Below are 25,767 nucleotides of genomic sequence, written 5' to 3' on the forward strand. Positions count from 1 at the left end.
TTCCCTTCAGCATCTGGGAGATGGTGGATGTTACTTAAAGAAACTTTGTAGCCTGCACATCTCATGAATAACCTTTGGTGTCTTTAAATTACAGATGATTAGAACAAAACTAGAGGTCTAAATATCCTTGTTCAATTTAAAAATTCAGAACTGAATCTGATCCAATTTAGTATTAAGACTTTCACCTGTCCTTGATTGACTGATCAGCTCCGATAAAAGAGAAGAATCTCTTAATTTATGTTATTAATTAATGTAGTAAAGACCAAATCAATTTCCAACTATGTAAAAATTAATCAAAGTAAAAATCATTTTGGTGGAATAAACATTAATTGTGTAAATTATTAAAGAACTTTAAAATAAAATTTAAAATAATTGGTGAATTAAATAGCAAAAAAAATCCCTGAAGAAATGAGGAAAAACTCATTTTTCAGGACTGTGGCTCAGAACATGTCCTTTCAGTGATGGAAAGCTCCAAGGAAGGTAAACTTTATAGCAAATTTTATGGCAACTTCTGGGATAAATTCTTTGCAAATCAGATAAACACAGATGAAGAAGAGCCATACGCAATTGTAATTAAACAAATGTATCAGTGCCTTCTAAGTGTTTAATGCTGGGATGAGCCACCTACCTCAACAGAGTTACATAAGTGCACAACATTACAATGCCAACTTGCTATGATGATGAGTGGCCACTGACATCAGATACTGACTCTGAACAGGATCTTCTTAGTAGAGCTGTGAAAAGTTTTTATGTCAGAACTGTGTGAAATGTTGATGATATTTTAAAAGCAAAGCAGAGCTCTTAGGTCTGCACTGACCCAGGACAAGAAAGTCTGATGTCCAGGTGACAAATACGGTGGGTTGTTCCATTCTCATGGACCATTTGCTAATGGGATATAATCTAATGACATACTCCTCTCTTCATGTTCATGTTGGTTTCTTTTCCTGCTCTAACAACTTGCCTTTTCAGCAGTTGCTTAGTATTTATGGGGAATTAGATATATCTCTGAAATGGCACCACTGCAGTAGTTGGTGCTTGTGGCACTGAGTACATACAAATACACCATCCCCATCACCACGCTCTAGCCTGATAATTTAAATGGGAATAGATAAGCTCTTATATTTTAAAAGCTACCAATTATTATTGGCTGCACACAAACTACTTATGTTTTTATTTCAGACAAAGTGTTTCATAAGTCAGGACTATAATTTTGACATTAATGTGATGGTGATCAGTGCTAAGGACCAGTGCCCCAGGTGACACCACCATTGTAACATCTGTGGGCTAGCAGGTATTTTGCACAGCTTAGTATGCATCTTTCTTGGTTTTTTCCAGCTTATTCTAAATTCACAGAATAAAGGAAAAGGCTTCTTTTCATATTATCAGTGATGCTATTTAAGTCACAGGCTTCAGGTTTCAAATTAGGTTTTGTCTAAATCATGACATAGTCTAATGGGTAAACAACTTTTTTTCCCTTTAAGATACCTTTTTTATTGAATTTATGGCATTTACTCAGGAATCATTCAGGTATAAATGATAACTTTAAACCTCTTCCTCTTTTCTTGGATTCCCTTGCCACCTCCAGAAGCATCTAGCAACAGTAAAACCTTCTGTATCTTGTCTCTATATCATCTAAGAGTCCCTTATCTCCTCCTAACATGCACAATAGTGAGAAATTATTCACTTAGAAAACTAAATAGGATTGTTGGTATCTTAGGCACACTCTCTTCTCTGCAAAGCCTCAGTTAACACCAGTGAGTCACAGAAACAGCAGAGAAGGAAAGTCAATTTTGCCATGGCAAGAGGAGATAGAAGCCTGGCCACCAAGGAATCAGATCAGACACCAGACCAGGGAAATATCTCTTCACAGCATTCACTCCTGGTGTTCAGAACAATTTCATTTGTATACAGTTGTCTGCTAAAGTTAGAGAAGGAATTTAGAGACTTTAGATAAAATCTATATTAATTTAATTTTAGAAATATCAGTGTCTTAAAAACTTTTAAAAATATAAAATGCATTAAATTTTCAGGCTTATTTAATTGGTTATGCTAGAACTTATGAATAGTTATTTAGAAGCCTAATTTCACAATTTTGAATATAGATTTTCTTTTCTTTCTAAAAGTAACCCTCCCCTCCCCTTCTCCCCCACCTCAGTGTAGCCTTACTTTGAAGATTTTTAAGAAAAAGATGGCTTAAAAATGGATGTTAACTGTGTATTAGTTAATTATGATTGACTGTCATCATTAGTGCTGTGTGTTAGATGCTGTCAGATCTGGGTTAGAAGAGAGATTTGCTGATTTCAGACACTTAAAGTGGAGAGGTGGGACCAGAATGAGGTGGAATAAAAGATGCCGTTTATCTTTCAAATAGATCAGTTTAAAGGGCATGTGGCTTCACTGACTCAGTTCCACTTAGACATGTATGGAACTAGAATCAAGAGTCAAATGTCTTTTACACTCTTGGGAGAGTTTCTTTTCTGTTTCAGAAAAGGAGGTAAAAGAAGTCACAAGTAGAGCAAGACAAAGTAAAAAGAGAAGGAATAAATGAAGTATAAAATCTTACTAAATAGTAAACACTTATCTTTTTTATTGTTTCTGTTGTAAGTGAGGAAGTAAAGAAAAGAAAAATAAGCTGTTAAAAAGGAGAAAGAAACATAAAGTCAGCATATTGTGGCTTATAAAGAGCTGGTGCAGATAGGTAACTGTCCACATTGGAAAGTGCAACACGACATCTGTTTTCAGTTATTGTATTTCCAAACTTTGTGATTAACACCCCTGTACAGAACATCATTCCACAGCTATTTATTAAACAAAATCTTTAGGATCAAATTGTTAGCTTGAATTATATCATGAATAAAGATGAGAGTATTTACACTGCAAATCATAGTTATTTCCCTAGCTGCCTCCTAGTTCCTGGAAGGACAGTAAATTGCTTAGGATCTAGGCTGCCTCAGTGTCTTGAGTGGGCCAATTCAGACTGATTTACTGATCTCTCTGCTAGTTCGTTCTCTTTGGCTAAACATAAGGTTTGCTTGCCTTGGTGAAAAATTCCAAATGCTTTCTCCTTCAGACTTTCAAGGACTGTAACCTACTCACCAGGTATCCCAAGAGCTATCTCAAAATGAATTTTCCTGTTGTGCATCTGATAACAGTATTTGTTGTTTGTCATGCACAGCCTCTTCTCTGAAAAATCCATTTTGAATTGAGCTAATGGCCATTCAGCTGTGAAAAGAAATACAGCATAGAGCAATGCTAGAATTGATTGGACCATGAGATATCATCACAACCTGCATAACAATAAACCAAACTGTTCAACAAGCAGTTGACTTAAAATTTGACCTACATTCACCACAACTTGGGAGAAAAAATCTGGGACAGTGTAATCTCACTATGAGACAATAAAATGAAACTTTTTAAAATAACTTTCTCATGATATTTTAATTCTTTCCTAAGTGGTGCTATTTCTCTACTCAGCTGTCCCATTTTTCATTTTAAGAGTTCATTTACCCAGAAATATTTTCACTTCTCTCTCTGATTTGTTTTAGCTGCAGGGAAGGCTTCTTCCTATGACGTTGTGCTCATTCTGAATGTTTCATTAGGTACTTCAAATACTCAACATGCAATAAACTTTTTCAAGGAGTGTATTGAAGAAAAAATTATTGATTAAACTTTTGTTGATTTCCTTTTGAATTTGGAATAATGCATTTTCTGCTTACTTTGTGATTCTCTTGCAGTTTTGTTTTACAGATTCACTTTTGCAAACAAATCATATTTTAAGACTGACAAAGTACTCATATTCTTTTAGTAGAACTTTTGAATGCTTGGAGCCCTTTCAGTGGGTCTTGTGCTGTTGGGTGGGCTTTTGTCATTCTAATTGGGTTTCATTCATTTTAATAACTGAAATAAGTTTTAATTCTGAATTATGTCCTGCCTTTTTCCTTCATTGTCTCTTCTGAATTGATACAATTTCCTAGAATAACTTGTATCTTGGGTTTTACAGGCTTTCACAAGTCCCTTTTGTAATGTGCACATGTGAAGGCTATGAATACATAGAGTATAATAAGACATATATCTTATGAAAAAATACAGATGATATTAATGCTAAATGTATATTTCATTTTGAAACTGAGTCTAGATGGTATCTTTTGCAGGGATGCAAGGTCATAGGCAGAGATGATTAAGTCAGTAGAAAACATGGTTATTCAGGGACTAATATTTTTTTCAACAATGTTTTAAAGGAAAAAATATTTTTTAAACATTAAACTACTTTTACCAAACCATAGTCTAAAAGACATATTGAAAATTAAATTTTGCTTTTCACAAGTATACTTCTAAATATTATAGGATTTACAAAGTATATGAAGTGCAGGAGGTTGTTGGCAACTCTAACCTGTTTTATTATTACTGAAAATCTGCAAGACTTGAGTAGCAGAATACAAATAAAAGTATTGAATGTGATTTAAAGAGTCAGCTGTACAAATCATGGACTTTGGAAGAACTTTCTTTAACTGACAGTGAATCAGTTAACAAATGATGTCCACTACAATCACAATGAAAAATCTTATCTTAAATAGAAGATGTGTACGTAGTGGATACAGAAATGGAATTGATGACTTAGTTTCACTTGGTCCTTCTCTCCAGGAAGGGATATTGTGTTGCCCAATATCAGCTCCTTCCTGTGTAAAACATAAAATAAAAGGAGAGAGAAGGAAGTGAAATACTGTGTTTCATTTCAAAATATGGTATTAAAGAAAAAAAAAAATAGAATGTTCTGCAAGAAATAGGACCTTTGTACCAGAGTTAATGCACATTTGGAGATTAATACAATCTTTAAAGTATTTTATAATGGATTTTTACTTTTGAAACCTAGATTCTAAAGAAACTAAATAAATGAGCAAATAAAATATACTGTTATGATAGTTTCTCCATCAATTTTCCATCAACATACCCACAAATTGTAGAAATATTTGATCCATTTTTCCAATACTAAATAGTGTAATGAACTAGTCTTTTTCAAGGAAATAATCACAGACTGTTGCCATGAAAACCTCCTTTAGTAATAATGATCTTATTTACTCAGAAATTAAATAGCCTTAGTATTAGGACTTAGATTTAAATTACTTCTACTCTGGCCTACAGTTTTCTTTCAAAATACCATTGTATATTAATTCCACAGCACTTTAATGTATCCCCCTACATTCTAATAAAACAATACTTTATGCTTTCTACCTCCATCTTAATTACATTCATGTGGAAATTCTTCAAAGTAACTGATACTTCCAGTGAAAATGTGGTTGTTACCACGGAGATGAACTCAAGTTTTCCAGCTGCCATGCATCTAAAAGTAACTACTCACATAAACAACCCACTAAACATGGAACAACCAGAAAACCCCAAAGAGTGTAACTGACCTAGCAGTGTATGTGAAGTTTTCTTTAACATACGACAGGCTGGAGAGAGAGCAAAACCGTATAATTACATTTTACAGTTTCTACCATGTATTGTGTTTACCAAATTGTGAATAAGGAAATGTTTACTTAGTTTTCAACTGTTTAATGTTTTTTTTTGGTTCTACCTGATGTGATTAACTTCTCTGTGAAACAGAGATACAAATACTAGATTAAAAAATATTAAGTGTTATGGTATTATGAAAAATATGGAAAATAATAATTTTTTATATTGTGAAATCCCACTGGTTTTATTCTGAAAATTATTGTATATTTTTAAAGTATATTTTGACAGGGAAAAGCATGCAGCATGGATTTTAGTAGTGTGTGGAAAACCCATGTTATCTTTTCAATAACATGTATATTTTGTATGTACATTATTGACTTCAGATTGAGTTACAGATTTGAAACACCTAAATTTGTTTTGGACTCTGACTATGGGATAAATTTACATTGTTAATATAGATGTCATAATAAGTTTTGAAACATGAAATACTGACATTGAAGGAAGAAATGTGACTGCATTAGGAAATAGAATGGTTAACCATGTTTGTGCTAGGTTTAAGCCATTTCCAAATGGCGTAGGGAAAAAAAAAATAAAATGTCATTAAATTTAAATAATAGTCATTGTAGAGGGTAATGCTGTTTAACTCTCTCTTACCAGCTGAGAGTTAATTTCTCCAGTTACAGTAACTAAAAGAATCAAATGTCTTATTTCTGCTGACAGCTTTCAGACTTCCCCTCTTCCATCTCTGTCACACAGTCTCTTAAGAAGACTTGCAAAGTCCTTGCCGTACAGATAACTTTGTTGTCTCAAGCAATGATATGCATGAGACTATCTATGAAGGGAGAGACCACTCCTGTTAAATTGGATGGTGGAATTGAAATTCATCTTAAAATAAGAGTTTTTCAGAGGAAAGAAACAAACCAATGGCAAAGGAGACACAGAGAGAAAAACAAGAGAACAAAATTATGAGTAATCCTTAAAAATGAAACAGTGTAACTTCCTTTAAGATTGCAGGTTATCTTTTTTCCCTTTTTTACAATCTTGATATGGCACATCACAGTTGACAGTCAAGAGTGAGAAATGCCTGGAGGCCAAGCCTTTGGGTGCTTAAAATTACTTTACTGAGGGGCTAATGGAAAGAAAGCTAAAAAAGTCCTGTGGTGGATGATCCTTTTGGAGATTTACTGCTTTTCAGTTCTGCTAGGTCAAATTTGGAATCTTCAGTTAAACCGTAAATTTTGATTAATGGAAAGTTTTGATGATCTTGTACTTTGGCACAAACATGGTTTAATAGTTCTTCAAAAGTCCTTAATTCACATACTTTACTCCAAGAAAACTGTCTGACGGTCTTATTGCTCACAAACGATAATGCCCTTCAGAGTTTTGTTAATGTTCATTTGCAGGGAATGTTTGTAAAGCTCAATCAATGAAGACTGCATTAGGTGAGACATTGAAGGGATTAAGGGAACAGAGAGAAGTATGTATAGCACAGCTTATCTGGGAGGCAAAAAGCAGCTTAGTAGTGCTGATGTACTTTTTCCACTCTCCATAAGTTGTTTGAGACCAATAGCTGTGGACAGAAGTTCAACAAAAGGCCAACATTTTGCTGTGCCTGAGTGGAAAAACCCAGGTCCATTCAACCTGATTGCATTACACGTGCCTTTCTACAAGGTAAGCTGAATCTGCTGTGCACTGTTTCCTCTGTTGTGTTCTGCGAGGATGGGGCTTGTTATTTAAGTGCTTAATACTGCATCCAGAATATGAAGAAGCTAACCTTAGCAATGCCAATTTGAACTCTTGGGTTTGGCTTGTTTAGTGTTTTTTACTGGCAAGAAAGAAAAACATACATGGTAAAAATGTGTATCTCAAAAATAGTATTGCATTTGTAGAATCAGAGTCTATTTTACAAACACTTTAATGTAATTTCTGAAAACATTATATTCATCTCCAAAGGCAAAATTTATAAAATTTTATGTAGCAAATATAAATTTCACACTTGTAGTATGTTTTGCATTTTGTGACTGCTTTGAAGGAACATCTGTTTTGTGAGGACTATTCAAACTTTTTAGATGATCTATTAAAATCTTAGAGACTCTGAAGCATGCTATTCTTGAGCCAAAGAATGGGGTGAGTGAGAAGGGACATGTTGCCTCTTTTAGCACCATGTTAGTGTCCAGTGCCACTTGGGAAAAGCATGTCCTGATAATAAAGTCACTGAATAGTATTTTTACTTTATAAGTATAATAGTATTATTACTTTAATGTAAGGAAACTGATGGACAAGTAGATGCTTTCTGCCATTAAGACACACTTTCAAAAGTTGCATAGTCTTCTGGCAGCCTGGAGGACAAAGTAAAGTGCTAATACAAGAAGAAAGGAAAGAAAGAGCTTTATACTGCCATTTTACATTTAAGCAAAATTTGTTATACTGACTGCTTTTGTGATAAAAGTTTTTTCTTAAAAAAAAAAAAAAAAATCAAAAAACCAACTACATGCGCAGTACAACACAGCATAGTATCTATAAACTTGCTATTACCTCAGTCAAAACCTGTGCTCTTCAGCCAGAGAAAGACAAACAGGAATCTGAAAAGATCCCCAAGGTTCTAAAAAGTCTCCTGCAGTTACAGTCACATCTATACTGGGAAATTCTGCCAGTAAGCAGGTAACAATAGCAGGTGCTGATCTATATGTTATATTTGATTTATTGCCTTGTTAAAAATGTCTTCCTCAAGAGAAATTCTGTCGGAGATTTCCGTGCCTCCCATCCCATCACCTAGTTTACTGTTGGGTAGAAATGGTTCACCTGAAGAATTCAGGGTGTTCTAATCCAAGGAGTCCTAGTTCCTTTTCCTGTTAAAATCTTATCCCATGTCTAGGCCTTTCCTCCCATGGTCCCCTATGACTTCCCTTTGCCCTCACTGCTCTCTCAAAAGTAGATCCTGTAGTTCAAAATGTTCTCATCGCCATTTTAGAAACATGATGAGTGGTTTCTACAGCATTTCAGTTCCTAAACCACTATGTATTAGCTTGGGAATGAGAAACTTTAAGGTGATGAAAAACTGCAACTGTTTCAGGTTCTGTCAGACACTTGGCAACACTTTCTGCACCCTGTGAACTGGTGCTTCTAAATTTTTGAAAAACAGCTTGGCAATGTTACGAAGTATTAACAATATAATTAACTGTATATGTGCAAATCATTCAAGTGTGGAGCTTGCCTCCTGAGACTCTTAGGGATGGAAGCACTAAAAGATATAAGGGAAACAGGTAACTCTGTACTGATACGTGCCAGTGCCCGAGTGGTTTCAACCAGGATGATAGTTGTGCAGATGGAGATTCTGAGTCCTATAGAAAGGTGTTCCTAAACAGTGCAGGAAACAAGAACTAACACATCCCAAGACATCAGAACTGTGTTTATGGGTACATTCCACATGTCAATCCCTAATGCTCTTTGTGTGTACAAAGTATTTTTGTGAGTACAACTTTAGCACTGGGAGATCTGGCTGATTGTAATACTGTCTTTATGGACCTTGTCTGCTGTTCCACAAATGAGGAATATGACACTGTTAAAAAGAAAAAAGATTAAAATGTTAAGTGGAAAGAATAAAGCTGACAGCAAGCTGCTCCTTCAACAGCTAGACAGAAGTTACAGAAGCCTTTCATTAATGTGCTTGACTGAGGGTGACTTAAAAGAATGCCTTAGAGTGCCAGGCATCCCTCATATACTGTGATGCAGCTCTAGCAGAGTCAAAAATGGCTAATCATTGTAATTGCTTGCTGTACTTGCTCAAGCACACATAGTAAATGATTTGCAAAAGCCCATTTTAAATTAAAGTTCTAATGCAATATATCATTAGACATAAGCAATAACATTGCCCAGACACATTAACAATAGCAGTCAAACCTTATGAAAAATAGTTTTATATAAATTTCATATTTAAAAAAAATTGACTGTGAGCTTTTTGCTTAACCTTGTACTATATTTGAACTCATCCCTGTTTTCTAAGTGACAGAGCTAATGATCTGACTGTTGTCTAAGTTTGGGTGAACGGCTTTGCTGCTTTGAAATATATTTCCTAGGCAGCTCAAGTGTAAACATTTCCACAGACGTGGAGGTTTTGTGGGTGTCTTTGCAGAAGTTGTCTTTGCTGCCTGAAAATGACAAACTAGCCTGTTGCACTTGTCATTACATCTCCAGACTGGGCTACCTTCTCCAGGAAGCATTTCTTTTGATCTTGCCTCCTTTGCTATGTCAAAATTATGACCTGTACATAAATTTTCCTTTTGTATTCCTGAAAGTGGATTTATTATTAACAGTGAATTTGCTTTCCTTAAATCTTTCCCACAAAATATTATCTGTAGGAAATAGTGTTAAAAAATGTTCAGTCATTTTTCATGAAATTGCCAACAACATTAATATAGCATCTGATTATATATCCTGTATATTTTCTTAATTAACAAGAGGCAGCCTTCCTCTTGCCATATCATCTGGTATACTACACACACCTACATAGATCTATTAATTTGTGATAGGTTTATACATTTAAAAATTGTTACATTTCCTTGTGTCCATGGAGCAATTGCAGAAGCTTTTCAGGAACCTTAAGAAGACAAGCTGCTGTCACAGAGCTTTTATTCCAGCTTCTATTGTCTTCTAAGAAGCAGAGATTTGCGGGGAAGACTGTGGGACTTGGGTCTGTCATCATGTTACTGCAGGGTGAAAGCCCTGCTTGCTGCGCTGCTGCAGCAGGAAAATGTCATGCTGAGAGGAAACACAGCTGATTCGAGAGACAGAGCTACACAGTGGACTTCTGGGGACATTAGAATGCTGGTCACCACAAGAATCTGCTGCATGTCTCTTACTGACACTCTTGCCTTAGCTTTGCAAAGAACAGCAGTCCTGAAACATGTCTGCAGCAACACCGGGGTGCCAAAAAACCATAGGATAATTGTAAAGGCATGGGTTCTGGTATCTGCAAGCAAGGCTTCCAGGATCAAGAATTTTTGTAAGTATAAGTAGTTATGGCATAAGGGAGAAACAGAAACAAACCCAGAAATACAAATAATATGCAGTTTCTCAAAGAAATAATTATGAAGGAAATGAAATATTATATTTTTTAAACGAAGAGTGGACGGCGAGCGAGTGGCAGAGCTGTGATTGCTCAGCTTTCATCCCTCTGGGCTGAGGTTCACTGGAATTAATGCGGCTCCCCGCCGCCACCGGGGGGCGATGCTCTCCCAAGTACTTCGGGAAAGAGGCACAAATTTCACATTCCGGGCTGTCCCGCTGAGATGTTAGCATGACCATGGGTCTATTTAAAGAGGTTTCTAGAAGTAAATTTTGAAAGGAAAGAATATTTTGGCAGCTACCTTTTAGTCACGTTCCTAGAATTCTTGAATCTTTTACTAAATTCAATTTAAAAGTTAATTTAGAAATGACTGTGTCTTATGGAACTGGAATGTTTAATGCATTCTCCTTGACTTCAGTTAATGAAAATTATTATTAAATATCTTATTCCTGCTTAAAACTCACAGATACTCTCACAAGACGGTCATGTTCTTAGTCTTCATTGTCAGTTTGTAACCATTAACCTAACATTAGTTAATACTTCCCTATTTATTATCCATATACTTTTGAAAAATTTATAATTTAGTACTCTTTTACTTAAAGGAACAAAAGCTATAAGCTTTCCAAATGTTCAGAGTATATATATTGTTTACCCCTACTATTCTTCAGACCTTTAACCCAAACGTGTATTTCATTCCCTGCAGGTGCATTGGCATTGTATACAGGACAAAACAACTTCATTTCAGCTGCATAAAGCAGTTGTCTATAGTGAGTATATCTCAGTAGGATCAGAGAAATGTTGAACTGAAAAGGGAAATACCTGGCATTCAAAAAGTAAAAAGAAAAAAAAGAAAAAAAAAAAAGGGAGTAGTGGTACTATAAAGCACAAATTTGTTATAAATCAAAACCCCAAAAATGTCACCATTTACCTTTCAGTTTCATTTACTGTAACCTCTTAAAAACCTCCCTCCAAAAATCTAATAAGAGATTAGAACAACAGGCATTTTGATCAATATGTACGCACACTTTTTCAGATTGGTAAAAACACTTTGAACAAGTTATGGAATGGACAATTCTATTTTAAATACCCAGTTTATTATTAAGAGACAAACATTCATTGCATGCTTTATAACTCTCTGTCTTTTTATATTATTTATGTACATGGCCTAAGATAGGAATAATCAGGTTCAAAACAAAATTTCAAGTCTTTAGTGATTAGTACAAACTTCTGGCATTTGTAATGCCACTTGGTGTATATTGATCAATGCAGCCTATTCATTTAATGTGGAAGATGTAATTTGCTTCTGTTGTTCTATTTCTGTGCAGCACTATCAGAACAATCTCTGAGAGGAGGTATCAACATGATTTCCGAGGCACAAGTTTTAGGACACTGTAGAAAAATGTCTGTTCCATATCTCAAAATATTACCTATCCCCATAGCTTCTGTTTTGGTTTCTGAGAACTATGGTCTGTTTTGGAGCTAATTTTCATACTACCGAGGTAGTTACAGGTTGATATCAAAAATCAGAAAGCTCTATGTCATTCACTCATTGCTGGTGTCTAATATTCTCTTGGTGCCTGATTCTCTCCCTCTCCCAGGGGTACCTTAGGTGAAAATGTAATTGTTTATTGTGAGCCTCTCTCAAAAAGAAAGGATTGAGTAACCCCAGCGTTATGACTCTGTTATGTGGTCAACAATACAAAAAGTTACAGGGTAGTGGAGAATGGTGACATTCCTCCACCTTGATTAAAAGGAAGTCTTTTATCATGTGGCTAAAATTGTTCCTGCTCTGTAACTTTGAATCTGAAGGAGACCCTGTTACTAGAATTAGGTGATTATTTGATATTGTTTTGATAAACATGAGGCTGGATGCTGTGCAGGATATTGGAAAAACTAAGACATTGAATTCCTACAATTAGTCTGGATTTGCATCCTTTAATGAATGCAATGCAACCCCTCCTTCAAAGGTGTTAACAGTTTGGGGTTTGGATTCTCAAAGATGCTGGTGTATTTCAGTTCCTATGTTCTTGTCTCTCTCTTTTGCTATTGAGTGTATCATTCAGAGTGATACATGAAAATTAAATTTTTGTATAGAATCCAGAACTGCACTTGTACAAAAGAGTGAAAAAATCTTGAAAGGCCCAGCCTTCTTTCTCTCTTACAATTTGAATGATGACTTCTATTTGGTGTTTGGAGAGGCTATGCTGGGTATTAGGGGTTTCTCTCAGAAACACAAGCAGCCTTCTCCAAATGAACTCTGGAGCAAGGAAGACGTAATCTAGGTTATTATCTGTAATATAGGGAAATTATGTTGCTTACACAATGTGAAAGGAAATTTGGGATCCTTTGTGTTTACCTTGATGATATGAAGGTGAGGAGAACTATAAAAAATTAAAAAGCAAAGCAAACAAAAAACACCCAAAAATAGCAGTGAGAGATCAGATTTATTTGCTGTTGCACTCTCCTGGGTTGGTATGGTTAAGATGGGTGTTATATATGTTAATATAATAAAAGCGTAGATCATAATAATTTATTATGGTGACATATAAAAAAAACAAATCTTTTTTAAAAAATTCAAAGTTGTACTACTTTGTTGTGTATTAACATACCATTATTTTACTCAAATAAATTGGGAAACTATTGGACATATAATGTTTTAAGCTAACAAAATATCCCAACAATTATTCTTTGAAAAGCTATTAATTAAAAGTCAACTTGCAGTCTAGTATGCAGCCTAGACGCATGCAAAGTGAGAGGAAGGGAAGAAGGAAGTTTCATCAGCTGTGTCAGTACACTTCTGCATTTCTGTTGAGCTCTATAGGAGTCTCCAGAGGAACTGAGGTCTACTGGTGGTGTACTGCTGAATCTAGGGGGTAGCTCAGTGGGTTACCATCAGACTGACAGTAGCATCTTCACTGCTGTCCAGAAAGGCTCCGTGGGATAACAAAATACACTGTAGAAAAGCACACGATCCCTATTCAAGACCAGAAAATTTCAGTAGAAATGTTAAACCTGTGACAAATCTATTTAAACCTAGCTGGATTAAATTCTGGGTAGATTAGAGATGTTTAAAGCCCTATACTTGTCAAGGTAAGTGGAGGAGGTTGAGCAATGTCTTCTCTCCACTTTCCTCTGTATGCACAGCCATTTGGCATACTATGTGTCTATGCTAGGGAGAAAATGTTTGCTACGGATGCAGAAAAACTGCCATCTCAGAGGGATTTAGGTTTGAGATTGGAATTATGGTAATTCTCCCCATGGTATCTTGTGCCCTTTGAAACAGATTATCCTAATGGAGAATCATCTTTAAGTAAGGGGCATGCAAGTTTCCAATAGATTTATAAATTGCTTTCCAGACTCCTCACAATGTGTGCAATATTTCATTCCTTTCACATTTTCTTCTATGTCAAATTGAGATGAAACATCAATGTCCTATAACTATTTGTAGAATCCAAAATTTAAAAAGGATTTTTTCCTTTCATTTTAGTGTTTTAATTGCCTGGAATTGAAAAAAAAATTGATTTTAATTGAATATCAAATTACATCTACTGGTATCTCTAAATTACTTCTTTATTGCCTAAACACTATGTTCCTATTCTCTCCTATGGCCTACCTAAGAAGCCAGATGGTTAGAAATTTCCAGATCTTTGACCAGGCTCTGTGACAAATCTACATCATCTACAACTCCTTGCAGTTTCCTTTGGGGTTTAGACCTATCTGGCATACAGTGTTGAGGACTCAGAAACTTAGTCTTTGAAATACAGAAACTACAAATTGCAGCCAATTAATTATGACAGAAGCTACTTTTTAGTAGGTCACCTAAATTTTGAAAAAATGAAATTTCATTTTGGTTCGATAAAGTGTTAAATTTTGCTGTGTGAAAATGACCACAGAATAAACAGAATTATCTTCTTAGAAGAAGAAATTATTTTGCACTAACACATTTTAACTGTTTACCTGGAATATTTGTTAATTGGAGTGCCATAGAACCAGAGTTCCTTTTCTGTGTTCCTTGGGTTATTTTCTGGTGGTAATTTTGTGGTTTATTTTGTTTTTTTTTAATTTTTATTTACTTTATATGTTTATTTTGTTTGATTGTGGGGATTTTGTTTATTTGTTTTAGAGCTTTTCCCCCTGATTTTTAATGTATTAAAGGTGATGAAAAAATCAAAATAGTTACAAGAATGATTGTGTGGAAAAATATATAGTTCCTAGATGTCCTGATTAAGACAAGCTGCCAAGTGTGAAACACTGCTGCCAATTCAAAATGTCCAGTTCAATACAGAGAGATTAGGCTGGAAACTGAAATAATCTATAAATTAGTGCCAATCTACTTCCAATAGCTTCATCAGTCCTGGTAATCTGGAAGGCCAACTCTACTCTAGATCAGTGGTGTTTGTTGTGATCTTGTTCCACATCAATTCTCCACTTCTGAAATAGACCATATATATGATTATTAAGATAAAATGCAGCCAAAGTAGTTAACTGAAGAAAGTTATGGGAACAAGAGAGAGATGAAAAAAGATGAAAAGGAATAGGCAAAAGAGAAACCACGCATCTGTATTCTGAAAACCACAGAAAAGGAAATGAATTGAAAATAAGTGATTTTGAAAGACAGGAAGTCACAGAAAGATGAAAAAGGTATTGGTGGTTTTAATAAATGAAATTTCCCTGAAGAATTGTGCCATTGTGAGGTTTTTTCCCTGCAGTAAATTTGATATTTTCATATTTTAAAATTGGGTAGAAATGTGCACAGGCTCTTCTGGGTTATATCCTAAAAATTCTATCTTTTTTTTTTTTTTTTTTTTTTTGCAAGATTTATGATCAATTTAACTTAGTTTTAAATTATACAGAAGGTTTAATGATTACAGTACATTCATAATAAGAAAAGAAATGTCATTTCAGAGACCTAGACTTTATATGGAGGTTATTTGTAAGAAAATTGTAGTTAATTACATAGCCTCCTCTCACTTCTGACTGAATTGGTAACAAGGTAAGACGTACAGCATGTGTGATAGTGCCTACAGGCCCAAAACAAATTAACTTAATGGGCACAAATGTGTACTCCTGTCAAATTATGTATTTGATTAGGAATGGACTTGGCTTCAACTGTACATGTGGTTTTGCAGAAGAAAAATAAGCCAGTTAAACCCATTTAATTCTGAAATGTCTTACACAGGTCTAGAAACAGAGCCAAAGAATAGATATGGTTCGTGATTGAACTGTAAACCTGAGATTCCTCTTCTGTTGTAATTCAGTTTCCTTTAATGCTCACACGGCTCCAAAATCTATCATGTTAACTTAGCAAAGCTTGACTTTCATAGCAAAATTGTTTTGAATATGTGCAGTCCTCCAGATTAACATCAGGTTGGGTGGGAGTGTTAATCTGCTGGAGGGTTGCAAGCTCTACAGAGGGATCTGGACTGGCTGGATCAGTGAGCTGAGGCCAACTGTCTGAAGCTGAACAAGGCCAAGTACTGAATCCTGCACTTCAGCCACAACCCCATGCAGCACTGCAGGCTTGGGGAACAGCAGCTGGAAAGCTGCCTGCTGGAAAAGGACCTGGGGTGCTGGTCTACCAGCAGTGTGCCCAGGTGGCCAAGAAGGCCAGTCACATCCTGGCTTGTATCGAAAATGATGGCATCAGATTGTATCAGCAGGACCACGATAGCAATTGTCTCCTGTACATGGCACTGGTGATGCCACATCTGGAATCCTGTGTTCAGTTCTGGGCCACTCATACAGAAAGGACATTGGGATGCTGGAGCAGGTCCAGAGAAGGTCAACAGACATGATGAAGGGTCTTGAGCACAAATCTTATGAGGAGCAGCTGGGTTTATTGAGCCTGGAGAAGAGGAGGCTTAGGGTAGGCTTTGTTGCTCTCTACAGCTGCCTGAAAGGCGGGTGTAGCTGGGTGTGGGTTGCTCACTTGTCCAAGGTGACAAGAAACAACTTCAAGATGCACCAGGGGAGGTTTAGACTGGATATTAGGAAAAATTTCTTCATGGAAACAGTTGTCAAGCACTGGAACAGGCTGCCCAAGGAAGTGGTTGAATCACCATCCCTGGAGGTATTTAAGACATGTAGATGTGGCGCTTATAGCCATGGTTTGGGATGGGCTTGTCAGCGTTGGTTAATGGCTGGACTTGATGATCCTAAATGTCTTTTCCATCCTAAATGATTCTATGATTCTGTAGTAAAGAGATGCTTTAGGTGGAGATGGCATGGTGAGTTCAAGCAAACTCTAAGTTCTATAGGTAAATTAATCAGCCTACAGTTAGTCAATAAAGTATTGCATGCAAACCTGTCATCACTATAAAATACAGGATACTTGTGGGGAAAGGCCTTTGCTCAGTTACTGACAGAAGAAAGGGGCAAGATGGTGCTATTTTGATCAGCTCAGCTTTTGCTTTTGTGAAGACTTTTGGGATGACTTTGGTTCCCTTTTAAGTTGTAAAGACTTACAACTTTCAGAGACATGACATTAGGCCGAATTTGTAGCTACCCATCTTTGATGTCTAAAAACATGAGCTTTGTTTCTTTTATTTCTCATGTAAAACTTTTTAATAAGGGATAGTTTTCTTCATAAATGACACCTTATTTAGACACATTTTTAGACATTATTAGAATTATTTACATTTTATTAAATCATCTGTAACAGTCTCAATGGCAATTAATAAATTAGAAGAGTCTCTATTAAGAAGATAAATCTTGATAGGATATTTGATATGCAATAACCAGTATATATCCAATATATGTTCAGTATTTAATAGCAAGATAGATTGTATTTTATCAAATTGCTTTGGACATCATGCATAAAAATTTTACAGGTAAACATTACTTTCTTAATAAATAAGATTCAAAAGAGTCTGAAATAGGAACTATTATAAAGCAGAATGTTTCTGTATTGGATAAATTGGATTAAACTGGTTGAATTATTTGAGTAAACTTTCCATTTTGATTAGTGTTCTGGCAAAACAGAAGAAAACTAAACCCAGTTTTGCACCAAAAACCCAAAAAACCCAAACCCCTAAAAAAAACAAACAAATAAAAAAAAACAAACCCAAATAAAAGCAAAGTCTTGAAGTGTGTTAAAAAAACCCATGAAAACAGTCTCAAGGTTAGAAATTTATCATTAAATAATTTTCTTGCTTGCTACATTATATATAGGCTAGAGTTATTTTAAGAGAAGCATTCAATAATTTCAAGAACCCTGTCTCTTCAAAATAAGATGTAAAAGCAGACAATGGATTGTGGTCAGGGAGAGTAAATATTGGGAAGGAGATTAATTAGCATGCCAAAAGAACTTTACTAAGGAGGCTACAATGGGGCTGAAAATTTCCAGCTGTGCAGAACCCTCAGTAAGGAGGAAAAAGTGGTAAATGAAGAATCTAAAAGGATCCCCTACCTGCTTAATCAACCACAATGATTAGAATAATTAATGTTTTTCCAAACTACGTTGCAGACACATTTCTTAAAAGATGCCAGTGATCTACATAGTAAAGAAAAATAGGAGAGTGTGTTTCAGAGGGAAAATTTAAAAGAACCCAAAACTCTTCTGCTATGTAATATGCTTTTTTCATGTTATTTTCATTCTTATTCAAAAGAATGAAGAGCTAAAATTTTCATTACATGCTTAATCTTCTAGTTTTGTCTGCACTAGAATTACCTGCCCAGGTAAGTTATACAAGTGAATTCGCAATATTATTCTTAAAACTTACTTCAGGCTTGAAAATGCATAGTGAAATAAGTGAAGTAGTCTGCTGACACAGATCAGTTTGGAGTTTCTACCACTGACAGACTCCACCATGGTGATTCTAGAAGTAGATTTGGATTGACATCTGCCAGCAGTGACAAGGAATATCTGGCTTTGCCTGTGGGCAGTGAGCTACCTAGGTGTTTGTTCCTTTGGGATTCTCTTCAACATAAGTTTATTCAAATATAATAACACAGCCTTTGCAGTTAAAATAGTTTTAAAAAATGAACCCCATACTTAATTGCCTTAAATGAACATATTCTTCATTTGCAGGAAGCAAGTAAAGCACTTTTGTGACACAGTGTTCAGGGCATAAATTTCCTTCCATTTCCTAATAATTTCTTAGCATGTCCATTCTCTTCTATCAGTAACCTATGCATAGAAACTTTTCTTCCAATATATATCTTCGTGCATACATTACATAATTCTAACACTCCTATAACACACAGATGTGTACACTAAATACGTATTTAAATTTATACGCCCTCTTTTTTTCTCTTTCCAGCCTTTTCCTTGTGCAACAACCATATTACTCACACCAATATTGTAACTTGCAAGTATATTACCAGCTACACTATCTTCATTGCTACCTCCTTGTAGGATTCATCAGCTACTCAGAGGTGAAGACACCTGAAAAGTTATTATTCTAAATTAGTAAGTCTTAATATTGAAATATTTATTACCGAAAATTTGCAAAATAGATCATATTTTGGAATTGAGAAGAAATAATTTTTTTGTTAATAACAACAATGCTTCTTGACTGGACAATGATGAAGAGCTATAAGGCAGAGTTTCTAAACTCTCATTTCAAAATTATATTCCTATTACCATTAGTATTATTCTCTTACCACTGCTGCAGTAACAGAATCCCTGTCACTTCTTAAAGATGCTATTGTTAAACATGTCAGTATGTAACAATGCAGTTACGTTTTCTGTAAGAAATGTATGTACATTTAAAATAAAGACTATTTCTCAAGGTGCATAGATTTAATCTTTGAAGAGAAGTGAAATTTTTGAGGAAAAAAAAACTTGTTAGTTTTGTATCTTCAAAATGCCATTTCAATCAAGTATCATTGTGTGCTTGAATAAATGGAATTACCAACTTGTGTAAAGTCCTTGATCAGAATGAGGCTCTTAAACCAATTATGTGGAGATCAGAGTGGTTAAAATTATAAGGAATACATTTAGAATTATTAAAGATTTCAAATAGCTTGGTTCAGGCAAAATTACATATAATTGATCATTAGTATGTGTTGTCAGTAGAAACTGCAGTGATAGGTGTTGAAGATCATTTTTTAAACAAATTGCAGTGAAACTTTTGTAAAACTCAAACCATAAGAGATTTCCCCTTTCTAAGTATTTTTACTGAATGCAAATCTTAGCCACTTTTATTCCTCTTCTCTAAGCATAAAAAGTGAACAATAACTTAAAAGTACTAATATTATCTGGATGAAATTGTCAAACACAGGTGAACCAAACCAGAACAGAAAGAGATCACCTTCATTGCTGGGTAAGTGAAAACACAAATTCAGGAATTGGGATGCTGTTAAAAAAGTTTAGATAAGTCATTCTTAAAAAAAACAAAAAAACAAAAAAACAAAAAAAACCCCAAAAACTAAAACCCCAACACATTAGTTTTATAGAGAATTTTCTTCTTTGCCAAAGGGCAAAACAATTTGTAGGAAATTAACATTAAGACTGGCAAATACAGACTGGATTGTCAGAGAATGATTTTGTCAAGCACTGACTCTATAACCCACCCTGAGTGTTTTATTGATTCTTATTTAGCCTCTGTGCAGTCCCTCCATCCTTTTGCTTTGAATTTTATGATTCATTTATTACAGCATATAATATCACTCTGGATAGGTAGCATTTTTAGAGTCAGGCACATAAATCCTAATCTGGCAATCATCCTCTATGTCATACGAGTGACAGGATTTTCATTGATTTTTGAGGTACAAGTTCAGGAACCAAGTGGCATGTATTATGTACTGTATGATGTAGGTTATTTGATTAAATTAATAGTCTACTATCTGTCTGTAGTTACAGTTTACAACCAAAATCAAAACTTGCTAAAATCAGTGGCAATCTCATAATCACTTCTCTTTTTGCATGAAGTGGCATTTTTCTGCCATCAAAGAATCTCTTGATGGACTTGACCCTAGTACCAAGTATGAAACTCATATTTTCAGCAACTACACTGAGAGTGTTGTGTACTTGACATACTTGGCTACCTCGCGGTGGGTTAATCTTGGCTAACAGCCAAACGTTCACCCAGCTGCTCACAGCCCCTCTCCCCAGCAGGACAAGTATAGGAAGAACTGGAGTGAGAGGGCTCATGGGTTAATATAAAATCAAGAATACTGTTTAACGATTACTGTTGCAGACAAAACAAACTTGATTGGAAGAAGATTTATTGCCAGTTAAAATAAAAATGTAATCGCTAGTTTGAGTAGTGCTAAAGGCGAACGTTGAAACAACGTTTCTCCCTTCTTTTCCCAGTCTCTTCATTCCAAGACTCCTCTCTCCCTGACCAGCACAGGGAGAATTGAGGGCACGTACAGTCAGCACGTAACAATTTCTCTTCACTGCTCGTTCCTTCTCACACTTTTCCTCTGCTCTGGCATGGCTTTCCATCGGCTCTAGTCCTTCAGGAAAATGAGCTCTGGTCTGGGCTTGCCACAGTTTCTCTGGGTATATCACTTTGCTCTGGCATAAATCTTCCAGGATGTGCAGTGCTCTGCCATGGAGAGCACCTTCTCATCCCTCTCTGGCCCCGGCGTTCCCTGCTGTTTCTCACCATTTCTGTCCCCACTTCCTCTCTCCGCGCAGCGTTTTCTGCCCTTTCTCAGCGATGCTTTCACGGAGGCACCCCCAGCTTTGCCGAACGGCTTAGCTGTGGCCACAATGTCGCCACTGTGGAGCTGGTCGGAGCCAGCTGTTCCAAAAACGGGAGAGTCCCACACCCACAGAGGCCGCCGCGCAGTCTCTGCCCCACTCCCTCTGCCGAAACCTTGCAACACGCAGCTAATACAAACCTAAATGCAGAGTGTTACTCAAGTCTAGGGAATAAAGCTAACATTAAAAATTAGATTAAAGAGGTCAACAGGATGGCAAATAGAACTTAAATATGGAGGCGGGAATGCTGGATAGGTAATTGAACTATTCCTGCACCTTGCTCAGTTCTAAATTTAATTTAACTAATTCGGGAAAGCAACCAAATGTCATTAAAGACTTGGAGTTAACCCACTGATGGTGTTTAAAAGACAATAGCCAGAAAGAGAGGGAAGTGTGCACGATCCTTACAACAGGGATAACACGGGCAGGCGGCATCACAATGTGCCTCCATCAGCGCTCAGAGGCGACCCGCGGGCTCGTGTCTCCCCTCGTCCCGAAGGCACGGGAAGTTCTGTCTTGACATGACTGTGACTTTTGAAGGATCGTGTCCGCCTAGGGGCTTTCGCCGATCTCACTCGGGGTGCGAGGTGCCGACGAAGCTGTAGCGAAGTTCCAGCGGCATCCACCCCCACCTGGAGGAGGCGGCGGCAGCGCGCGGCTGCTGCGGGGCCGGGCGGGGCTCGGCGGGCGTGCGCCGGTGCCCGGGGATGTGCCGGCGCTCCCGGCCCCGCGCGGGGAGCCCGGCTCCGGGCGGGCGCGCGCCTCCCCCGGTGCGGCGCGCGGCGCGGCGCGGGGCGGGGGCGGGGCGGGGCGAGGGGCGGGCGGCGCGCGCGGCGCGGGAGCGGGGCGGACGGACGGGCGGCCGCAGACGGCGGCGCGTGCGGGGAGGGAGCGGGCGCGGGGCCGCCTTTCCGGCCGCGGCGAGGAGCGCGGGTGCGGGGCTCGCAGCAAGGTGACGGGCTGGGCAGCCTTCCCTTCCCCTTCCCCCCGCCGCTTTCAGGTGGGCGAGGGGCCCCGCCGCGGGCGGCCGTCCCGTCCTCCGCCGGCAGCCCCCGGCCGAGGTTCGGCTCCGCTGTGGGTAACCTCCCCTGCCCGTGTTTCCTCTCGCCCAGATGCTCGCGGCAGTGGCAGCCTTGGTGTGCGTGTGTGCAGCAGTCTGGTGCAGCCCGGCGGCGGCGGCGGCGGCCGGGGGCAGACCGGACAGCGGCAATTTTCTGGACGATAAACAATGGCTCACGACCATCTCCCAGTACGACAAGGAGGTCGGGCAGTGGAACAAATTCCGAGACGTAAGTTCAGCCCTTCCACCCTGCCAGCCGGCAGCCGCGCCCAGCCCGCTCCCGCTGGTTCCGTTCCTGCAGGGTGTAGGGCATCTCTTGGGGAGCGGGGACTGGGGTACAGCCTCAACTTTCCCCCTTCTCCCCTAATTTTAATTCTTAATTAATTGCCGGTGGCGCCTCGGCGAGGAGGATGGGGGTCCCGCCGGGCAGTTCCCGGTGCGCTCCGCCGCGGAGCGGCCAGGACCGCCCGGCGTGCCCCGGCCGTGCGGGGCGGCCAGCCCGCACCTTGGGGGCCCAGCGGGCCGGGCCGCGGGAGCCGCTTCCCGCCCCGCGGGGCGCCAGGCGGTGGAGGGGGAGAGCCGCGTTCGTCCTCCCTCCTCCCGTTTCCCGCCCCGCTGCGGGAAGGGGTGCGGTGGGGGCGCGGGGCCGGGACGGGGGCTCGCCCCGCCGCCGCTCCGCCGGTGCCGCCCGGGACAGAGCCCCCTGCCTCCCCGGGCACCTGGCAGCGGCGCCGCCGGCACCGCCGCGTCTCGCCGTGCCCTGTCATTAGTGCCGGCAGGGAGGGCGGGGGAGAAGGGGCAGCGCTCACGGCCGGGGGTTGCGGCGGCGGCGGCGCTGCGCTTCGGCGCAGCGGTGCGCGGTGTCCGGGGCGCCGTGCCTGGAGCCCGGGAGCAGCAGCCCCAGCCTGACCCGAATCTCATCCGTTACGAAACCTGCCGCTGTAAGGTGGCTCTGTCCTCAGCGTGCTTCGCCTGTGCGCCTAGTTCGGGCTGTGTTCGCTGCAAGTTGAGGGAAAAGCAACCTATTTTCGAAAGTCGTTCACATTTCTTTCAGTGGAAAAGATTTGATCATCCAATATCCTGCGTCCCTTGGTGTCACTTTGAAAAATCCGAATTCCAACCATGCAAAATAATTTTCTCTTTTGTTTACTGTTTAACCTACTGGATTTCTTTGATTTGGTGTAAAGCATTGATTTGGATTGCAACTTCAGAGGCAACAGGTTTCTTCTTGTTCTACAGCCTGCTGGTGACTGCGGTTTGCTGTAGCAAACCGAAGTAAATGTCTCCTAAGAAGTCTCTTATTTTTCTGAGACTTGGAGTGTCTTGTGGTGCATGTATTTTCTCGCTTTATGTCTGTGGGATGCAAACTTGGCTATTTTTCATAAGCAACTGGGAAAGAGCTACTAGAGTTCTGGGAGAACTTATTTTCGCAATAGTTTTTATTAAACAGCTTAATTCTGGTGTTTGAGAGCACTTCCAATCAGTAGTCTTTTTTTTTTTTTTTTTTTTTTGCCTTGAATATCTTAAAAAAAAGAGCTTATGTTCATGTGGAAAATACCAGTTTATTTGCATTGGGACCTGTGATTTTTGGGAAGAAAAAAAAAAAAAACAAACAAAAAAAAAAACACAAACAAAACAAAAACCAAGTGAAAATCTGGTGCTATAGAAATGTTCAAGGATTAAAAGCTGCTGCTAGAAAACTCCAAAATACAGGCATCAGTTATGTTTTGTAATTGGGCAAAGTCATTTATATAAGGACTAACCTGCAAGGCTGAGGAAGCTAAGTGCTCTCTAATGCCCATCTCCCGGGTGCCCACTGACGTGTACTGTAATATTGGATATTAGCCAGATAATTTAGTCTGTGACAAGTAGGTGTCCCCAAGGGTTTTAAGAGTGACTGCTTTGAGGAATACTGCATACTGATTCTTGTGAGGCAATTTGCAAATATGCTGGCTTATTTTTACGCTGTGTAAGTTTTATGAGGCTGACGCTTCAGTGAAGAGTATGCTTTTATTTCTTGTGCAGCATGCTTATGTCCTATTGATTGGTACCCAGTCTGGAATATTTATTTAATATTACAAGGTTCTCCCTATAAAGCTTTGGTAGTTTTCAGCAATTCATAACATACAACTGTAAACCCCCTGCCCCCCACTGCTGAATTGTGTTAATCTACCTGTACAAGGATGCATTAAAAAAATATCTTGTAAGAACACTTATCAGTTATCATACTTAAATGCAACATGGTGGAGAAGTTTTACCATACTGCATTTTATATAATTAGTAAATTTACTTGTGTGACTTAATTTGTTGGTTTTGAAATTGTGATTAGCATTGTGATTAGTGATTCAGAAGTGGCCTCCTGTTAAGGAACAGGACAGCAGCATTTGAAACATATGTCGGGGTAGCTGTCTTGCAGAGTTAAAATCAAGGTATGCAAGGCCTGTGTTTGTAATTTAATTCTCTGGTCAGAGTAGGATATTTTTTGCAGGCTTTCAGTACCCTACAGATGTAAGGGTGAGATGGAATTCTGGTGTGAAAAGAAGTATTTAAAGGCTTAACTTAAGACTTAACTGACAGGACTGATTAATGTGAAAGATAATGACCCTGACTTCTGGCTCATTGGCTCAGTTTCTTAAGAGTTTTAGATCACAGTGAGAAAGAACGCAGTCATTCAGCAAGGGAACCCTTACAGAACCTGATAAACCAGGATATGATATTTTATTTATAAAAAGCCAAGCCAACCCCCAAACCTAGCTCTCTTAACATACTCTAAAATGTCAGTTTTGTCACTAAGTGTTATTAACATGAGATTACTAGCTAAGATCTTTTCAGTACTTTGTACAGGCAGAACTGTAACTGACTCTTCATTTCTTTTGAAAGGTCTTGATCATTCTGACAAATCTATTGAAATTAATGCAGTAGGTCTAGGCAAGAACTGTGCCTTAGCATGTAACAGTGGGAAACTAGATGTGTGTTAGAGGCCACCTACCCACTTTTTCTTGTGCAAAAATTGAGAATGGTCTTGTTTTTAAATAGGAGACTCTTAAAGCTAGGGGAGATGGGATGTGTCAAATATCAACTCCCTTAAGTTGTATGTGCAAGTCAAACCATTTTGGGTTCTATACAAGGATAAGTTTATTTTTTGCCTGGAGTGTGGGGGAGGAAGAGTTTTCAACCCTTAGTGCTGCTGCAGTCCAGTTGCTGAGTAGCTGTAACTATTCACATCTGTCATTAAAATAATTGTCAGTGTTGATGTGTTTATTAAGGTTTTCCAAGCTGCCTTGTTAGGCTGCTTCAGCAGCCAGGGGTGTCAGGATGCTGGGAGGTTCTAGCTCATGGAAATGTATCCTCTGTTTATTTCAGGCTTGTAGATGCTGTTAGGGGTCTCTTCTTCATTCAAATTTTGTTATATTGATAATGCTTTGTGGTAATGATTTTACCTTTGATGATAGCACTAGACATTTGATAAATATATATATACATATACTGCAGTTTGTCTGAAATAAAGGTTATTCCTTTTGAAAAATGTGATCA

The 25,767-nt window shown here is 38.3% G+C and overlaps 1 protein-coding gene across 5 annotated transcripts in view; it reads left to right on the forward strand.

The window, feature by feature from the left end:
• The first annotated feature begins 21,978 nt into the window (after positions 1-21,978).
• SPOCK3 (SPARC (osteonectin), cwcv and kazal like domains proteoglycan 3) overlaps positions 21,979-25,767 on the forward strand; it is a 167,754-nt gene continuing 163,965 nt past the window's right edge. For 3 of the 5 annotated variants that reach the window (XM_068187120.1, XM_068187122.1, XM_068187124.1), the window contains exons 1-2: positions 21,979-22,125; positions 22,286-22,462. In XM_068187120.1, the coding sequence (XP_068043221.1) occupies positions 22,286-22,462 (177 nt within the window). In that variant the 5' untranslated portion in view covers positions 21,979-22,125. Of the gene's footprint in view, positions 22,174-22,285; positions 22,463-25,767 lie in introns of all 5 variants that reach the window. The other 2 variants (XM_068187121.1, XM_068187123.1) reach the window with 1 other exon arrangement.

Source organism: Anomalospiza imberbis, chromosome 4 (assembly GCF_031753505.1).
Source record: "Anomalospiza imberbis isolate Cuckoo-Finch-1a 21T00152 chromosome 4, ASM3175350v1, whole genome shotgun sequence".
Lineage (NCBI taxonomy): Eukaryota > Metazoa > Chordata > Aves > Passeriformes > Viduidae > Anomalospiza > Anomalospiza imberbis.